Consider the following 7,351-nt stretch of genomic DNA (forward strand, 5'->3'; position numbering starts at 1 on the left):
AAAGGAGAACACTGTTGGACTGTTGATGGGAATGCAACTGTGGCAACTCTGGAAAACCATATGGAAGTTCCTCAAAAAGTTAAAAATAGAACAACTGTATGACCCAGCAATTACAATGCTAGGTATTTATGCAAAGGATACAAAATGCTGATTTGAAGGAGTAGATGAACCCCAATGTTTAGAGCATCACTGTTGACAGTAGCCAAATTATGGAAAGAACCCCAAAGTCCATTGACTGATGAATGGATAAAGAAGATGTGGTTTATATATACAGTGGAATATTACTCAGTGATCAACAAGAATGAAATCTTACCATTTGAAACAATGTGAATGGAACTAGAGTGTATTATGCTAAGCGACATAAGTCAGGCAGATAAAGACAAATATATGATTTCACTTGTATGTGGAATTTAAGAAACAAAACAGTTAAACATAGGGGAAGGGAAGGAAAAATAATATAAAAACAGAGAAGGAGAAAAAAATGTCAGAGAGTCTTAAAAACAGGCAAAACTGAGGGTTGCTGGAGAGGAGGTGGGTTGGGGGGAGGGCTAAATGGAAGATGGACATTAAGGAAGGCACTTGTTGGGGTGAGCCCTGGGTGTTATATGTAAGAAATGAATCACTGGGCTCTACTCTTGAAACCAATAGTATGCTGTATGTCAAGTAACTTGAACTTAAATAAAAGTGAAAGATTTCCTGATGACATGTTAGCCAAGTTCTACAGAATGTAGGATAAGCTATTTCCTCTCATAGCAGTGTCCATAGTCATGGCTCCAGAGGTGCTGAGTAGGGCAATGAGAGATTTTGAGAAGGATTATATCATCTTTACATGATCTCCAGGCATCAGAATTTTCTATCCTCTACCAAGAGGGAGACAGCTTCCACCAGTTTCAAAGGTTCAGAGAAATCTAGAAGTTCATGTTTTTAAGGTAAAGCTAAACAGATACCCTATATGCCAGATCTCATTGTCTGACCACTTCCCCATTAGGTTCTGGCTTTGGCCTAAAATGTATATTGAGACAGCATTTTGTCACCTTTTCAGCCCTGTGACCCTAACATTAAACTCCTAGATTGATTTTCCACAGTCTTCCCTATGTAGTATATAAGAATCTCCTTCCAAGCTTCCATGAAAACTATTTTGGTTTTGAAACATTCCTTAAGTAAGTGCTTATCAAAGTGTGTCACTGGACCTGCATCATCATCACCTGAGACCCTATTAGAAATGTCAATTCTTGGGCCTCACCCCAGACTTATGGAATCAGGAACTCTGAGTAACCAGCAGTTGGAGAACCACAGCCCTAAGTTGATAATTGGCTGACTGGACTATGCTACTGTTTTTCTTTATGGCTCCCAATACAGTCAATGAAAACCAGCAAAGTTGACAGTAATCTAATTATCATTATTCCCATGTTTTTCAAGGGCTAGGTGTACCATATATCCAATGTTGCTTCTCCTACCCATACCTCCTCCCAAGCCATGCCAGATAATACCATTAGTGATGCTGATGTTAGAGGAAGCTAAGAGTTGCCACAATTCCATTTACTCTATATTAATGGTGTCTTGTTGCAGGTTGACTTGTGAGTGATGTCTCTCCTGAAGTGTCTTCTGAGAGTCTGCATTCTTGTGTTGAAGCTCTGCTCAGGTACTCTGAAAGCAGAGCCCAAGGCAAGAAATTAGGTTCAAGTACCTGATTTGGGAGTTAATTTCCTGGAGAATGAGTGATGGAAGCAGAGTGAGAAATAGGAAAGCCAACCAACATAAGTATGTGCTAGCCAAGTTGTGCACAGTGGGAGCTCAGTTCTCCCAGGACCTCCTGAAAAGCATCCAGGAGGTATGCTTCCACCAGAAGGAAGGGTTGCTGGGACATTTCCCCGCTAACTACCATCCTCCCTCATTTGAAGATTTCCCCTAGGGTCATTAAATCTCCTGAGTTTCTGGGCAGCACTTGTCTTTGTGCCTGGTGCACTCCCCCAGTGTCAGATAAGGACTTGAGGCAGACCGGAAGATGTATACAGCACATTCAAGGTGGGTCACTGCAGGGTGAATCTGAGTTGACACAGAACTGTTCATTGCAGCTCTGCTGAAATCAGAGGTGGGCTGAGGAGGTGAGCTACACTGGCACCAGAGACACCTATCTTAGAAGGTGAGATGGAAATATTGTCAATATTGTATTCCACATTGGCCATCAGGGAATTACGGTACACTGGCTCTCAGAAAAACTCCAGATACTGTTCTGAGAGGCAGAGGAGGTGAGCTAAAGGAAAAGATCACAGGGGAAATTGATAACTGAAGGAAGAAGACAATGCCAACAGAAGTAGGGATGAAGAGAATGCTTGTTTTTTTGCACAGTAAGTATTACTTAAACTAAGACCATCTCCTCTCTCCCAAGGAACTTTTACGAATAGTTGATCCAGGGAGAAAACATACATCTCCAATGATGAGAAGGTAGAGAGGAACTGAGAGAGATAAGATGGATGGATGGAGATACAGATCTATAGATAAGGATAGAAATAGATACAGACATGTAAGCATTCCTATTGAAAACAGAAAACCAGAGAAGGAGGAACAATCTTAATAGACAAAGAACATAACCAGCAGCTACTGGAGGTGGATGAAAGTCATGGGATGGAATAGGAGTCTATTTGGTTTTGAAGATGGGAAAATCTGCAAGACTCTGAGAGTCTTTGAAGCATCAAACTGCATTCTTCCATGAAGTATTAAATTTACAACATGAGGTATCAGATTTACAACAACAATACTGACATTTCAACTCTACTTTGCAAAGATTGTACAGAAAAAAAGAAAAAAAGGAAAAGGGGCACAGAAAAGAGGACCAAGACTGGAAGAAGATATATGGATTTTGTAAAATGCATATCTGTGAAATAAAAATATGAGACATGAGTGATAGTGTGTTTGAGAACTACCCTGAACATGGGCACTGCTGACTGATGGGTCCACTTGCAGTGTATGGTTGAAGTTGGACATGATCTACTATAAGGGAACAGATAGGGAATAGTAAGGCTAGAATACTGCTGTGAAAACTTTAGCTAAATAATTGTATGATGTATTAAACTAAGGTCAAGAATTCACCCCTAAGGTATGAATATACAATAGATTGTAAATATCAGGTCATGCCATGATTTCTCTTAGAATCCTGGCTTGAGCAGTCCATTTGACCCCAAATTATGTATTTATAGGATTTTAAACATTTTCAGCTGCATTTCCAGACATTTCATTTTCTCCAGTTTGCCCTATCATTATTAGGACTATTTTTAGTGATGAAAAATGTATGATAAAGTATGAGAAGATGAACCAAGCATGTTTTATAACCTGGAAAATAATTTTTGAGGGTTAAATAAGCTAATAATTTGGCAAATTGTCAGTTACACAATAAGAACCCAGGGGCGCCTGGGTGGCGCAGTCGGTTAAGCGTCCGACTTCAGCCAGGTCACGATCTCGCAGTCTGTGAGTTCAAGCCCCGCGTCAGGCTCTGGGCTGATGGCTCGGAGCCTGGAGCCTGTTTCCGATTCTGTGTCTCCCTCTCTCTCTGCCCCTCCCCCGTTCATGCTCTGTCTCTCTCTGTCCCAAAAATAAATAAAAAACGTTGAAAAAAAAATTTTTAAAAAAAAGAACCCAGACAACCATAGCTGCTCTGCTGCTGATCATTAATATCCATTTCATTTATGGACCACTAATTTTTAAAATTCCTCTGTATCCATTGATTATAGGTACATTTTCTCAACTCTTTGTGGAATAACATGGGAAAAAAGGAATAAACTGTAAACAAAGAGGTGAGAATCATATCTGGGATTCCATCATTAAAATTTTGATGACTTAGTTTAATTCCTGTTATTTGATAAATGGAAAATATGTCAGAAAATGAATATTTTTATTTAAGTGTTGGCATAAGTAAGACTTTATTACACATATTGATTTGGAAGAAGGAAAGGAGCCAGTAATCTAAATTTTTTGGATGAACATTCAGTCGAAGGATTCCTGCGGGGCATAGATTTGTAAAACCTATTTTGTGTGTGTGTGTGTGTGTGTGTGTGTGTGTGTGTGTGTGTGACGCCAGGGCACTCCCCTGGGAAAAGGTTCTTGTAAATGGAAACCCTGAAAATGTACAAGGTGGCTATAAACAGGCTTGGAGTGAGGACACACTGTTATGCCACACAGATAGTATGGTCGTTGGGAGCAGAGAAGCATGAATAGGAGCACGGAAATTATGGAAGACAAAGAGAGCCATGGGCCCTTTTCTCTAGTATGTTAAGTAAAAAGGCCAGTGATTGAATGAAATGAGTATTTCCTAAACCTCTTTTGATCCACTGCATAAATGAATAAAAGATGGTGGATTTTCCAAACTTGTGTTGTAATCGGGTTTTAAGCTGAGGAAAGAACAATAAATGTGCATATACGTGCTCTGTAATATAAAGACAGTTAATTTATAATGTTGGATAAGTGAGTATTATTACTTTTCTTTTAGAAAGGAGATAATGTAGAGATAGGATATTTCTTTTTTCTTAATGATATCACTTACATTCTCTGCAAAATGTTGCATATATATTTTGATGTTTTTAATCTCGAACAAACATTTGAATAGTGTCATCGTCGTCATCATCATCATAATTGTAACTAACACACATCATACAGTTACTATGGGGCAGGAATACATGCACACACACTCTCCCTCTCAAAGTATTTTCCTTGTGTTTTCACATTTAATTCCTCCAACACACATAGGTAGTTTCTATGATTGTTCTCTATTTTCCAAATAGAAAATATAAGGAAAGAGCCAAGGTAAGAATAAAAATTTTAAACAATTGTCTTAAGATTACATAGCATAAAGTGGCTGAGGAGGAATTCAAGCTCAGAAATCAAAAGAAGGTGGGAAGGAGAAAGGAAGAAAAAAGGAGAGTGAAACACAGGAGACGGAGGAACAAGGGAGGAGGGTAGTCAGATAAATTGAGATATAAAGACACAGAAAAACAGAATGAAATGAGAAAAGGACTGAAAGGTGATATGGTTTAACAGTTTTTAAAACTGTGTGATGAATGTTTTAAATGTGCAATTTTGGAGAGCAAAGATAGAATGCTCTCTTAATATTTAGCAAAGTGATTTTCACTAGTAGGTTTGTAATGTGCACTTTACTCAATATTTATAATGCAGATTTCTAATCATATATGAAGATGTGTAAGAGGAAGAGAAATAGATAATGAATAATGGGTATCAAAGATTAGAATAAGTCACTGAATCTTTTGTTTTTCCCTGCACTATAGGAGGCAGAATCTCATCCTTGAGTAGAAAGGAGGTAACATGTCTTCCTGTTTCTGTATTGGAACCATCACAGGCTTTTGAGCAACTACTTTTGAACCATTCCTCCAAAGAGGTGACTGCTCCAGAAGCTATGATAACACTTTGCAATGACAGCCACAGTGATTTCATCCTCCTGGGCTTCTCTGAGAAGCCATATTTGGAGAAGATACTCTTCTGGGTTGTTCTGATCTTTTATTGTTTGACTCTTGCAGGAAATATGGTCATTATTCTTGTTTCCTCAAAGGACCCTAAACTCCACATTCCCATGTATTTCTTTCTTTGCAACCTTTCCCTGCTAGACCTCTCTTTCACCAGCAGCTGTGTTCCGCAGATGTTAGTTAATTTCTGGGGTCCAGAGAAGACCATCAGCTACATTGGCTGTGCTTTTCAACTCTATGTCTTCTTATGGCTTGGGGCCACCGAATGTGTCCTTCTTGTGGTCATGGCTATGGACCGCTATGTGGCAGTGTGTCACCCGCTGCAATATACTGCTATCATGCACCCCAAATTTTGTCTGCAGCTGGCCATCCTTGCATGGGGGGCTGGCCTGGTTCAGTCCCTGGTCCAGTCTCCTGCCACCCTCCAGTTACCCTTCTGCTCCCACCGCAGGGTGGATGACATTGTGTGTGAAGTCCCAGCCCTGATTCAGGCTTCCAGTGCAGACACAACCTACAATGAAATCCAGATGTCCATAGCCAGTATCATTTTCCTGGTGCTACCCCTGGTCATCATCCTTTCCTCGTACGGGGCTGTTGCTAAGGCTGTGATGAGAATAAAGTCAGCTGCAGGGCAGCGGAAGGCATTCAGCACCTGTACTTCTCACCTTCTTGTGGTGTCCCTCTTCTATGGCACAGTGACAGCTGTCTATCTCCAACCCAAGAACCGCTATGCTCAAGAACAGGGCAAGTTCCTCACCCTTTTCTACACCGTTGCAACCCCAGCACTTAATCCACTCATCTACACTCTAAGGAACAGGGAGGTCAAGGGGGCACTAATAAGACTGAGGAGGAGGACTTGGGATTCCCAGAATAACTGAAGCAGTTGGCACATGTTGGTCTCTTGCTTAACCTGAGAAGAGAGAATAACCTCATCAGGAAAAGCTGAAGCTTTACCTCCTCACCCAAAAGTAGGGGAGAAATAGCTGTGTTGCATTCAAAGCTGCAATTTCAGGTCCATTCATCATTAGCTGATTAGGCCTTTACTTTCTGCAGGGTGCTGACGGAGGTACAGTATGGTATAGAAATGAGTAGATTTAATAACCATTGTCTTAAAGAATGCTCAATACAGTTGAACTTGGGGGACAAAAGAAACACAGACCTGAAAAATACAAGAACAAGAATGTGTTTTGTGCCTTGCCATTTATTTCTTTTTCTTTGCTATTTTCCTCCAAGCTCAACCATAATTTTCATCCAAATGTCTAGCCTAGCAAAAGTCCTAAAGTTTTGAGGCACCTAGTACTCTGACCTGGTGGGTCTTGGTTCTGAGTCACCGTTGCTTCATCACCTCAGCAGGACCACTGCTGATATGTCATGTGCCCAAAGCTGCTCAGTGCAAAGTGTTGAGCAAGGAGAAGTCCACACTCACTGGTCTCTGGATCCAGGTTCTTAGTTTGAGCCCTGACACACCAAGCCCCCACTTACAGGAATAGACTTCTGTTTCTAGTTCATTCTGAGTCTCTGTTGTAATGAAATGGCTTTCTTTTTTTTAATTATTATTTTTCTTTTAATTTGCCTCCAATTTAGTTACCATATAGTGCAACAATGATTTCAGGAGTAGATTCCTTAATGGCCCTTGCCCATTTAGCCCATCCCCCTCCCACAACCCCTCCAGTGTCCCTCTGTTTCTTCTCCATATTTAAGAGTCTCTTCTGTTTTGTCCCCCTCCCTGTTTTTCTATTATTTTTGCTTCCCTTCCCTTATGTTCATCTGTTCTGTGTCTTAAAGGCCTCATATTAGTGAAGTCACGTGATATTTGTCTTTCTCTGACAAATTTCACTTAGCTTAATACCCTCTAGTTCCATCCATGTTGTTGCAAATGG

At 40.4% G+C, this 7,351-nt stretch overlaps 1 protein-coding gene across 1 annotated transcript; it reads left to right on the forward strand.

Annotated features, from left to right (window-relative positions):
- Positions 1-5,404: 5,404 nt before the first annotated feature.
- LOC122490242 (olfactory receptor 2H2-like) lies at positions 5,405-6,349 on the forward strand. The gene has a single exon (XM_043592840.1). The coding sequence runs from the start codon at positions 5,405-5,407 to the stop codon at positions 6,347-6,349; it is 945 nt and encodes a 314-aa protein (XP_043448775.1).
- Positions 6,350-7,351: the final 1,002 nt, after the last annotated feature.

This window comes from Prionailurus bengalensis, chromosome B2 (assembly GCF_016509475.1).
Source record: "Prionailurus bengalensis isolate Pbe53 chromosome B2, Fcat_Pben_1.1_paternal_pri, whole genome shotgun sequence".
Taxonomy (NCBI): Eukaryota; Metazoa; Chordata; class Mammalia; order Carnivora; family Felidae; genus Prionailurus; species Prionailurus bengalensis.

Bases quoted from the DNA above. Each gene is read 5' to 3' on its own strand.
- LOC122490242 (XM_043592840.1), top strand. From the start codon at position 5,405: ATGATAACACTTTGCAATGACAGCCACAGTGATTTCATCCTCCTGGGC.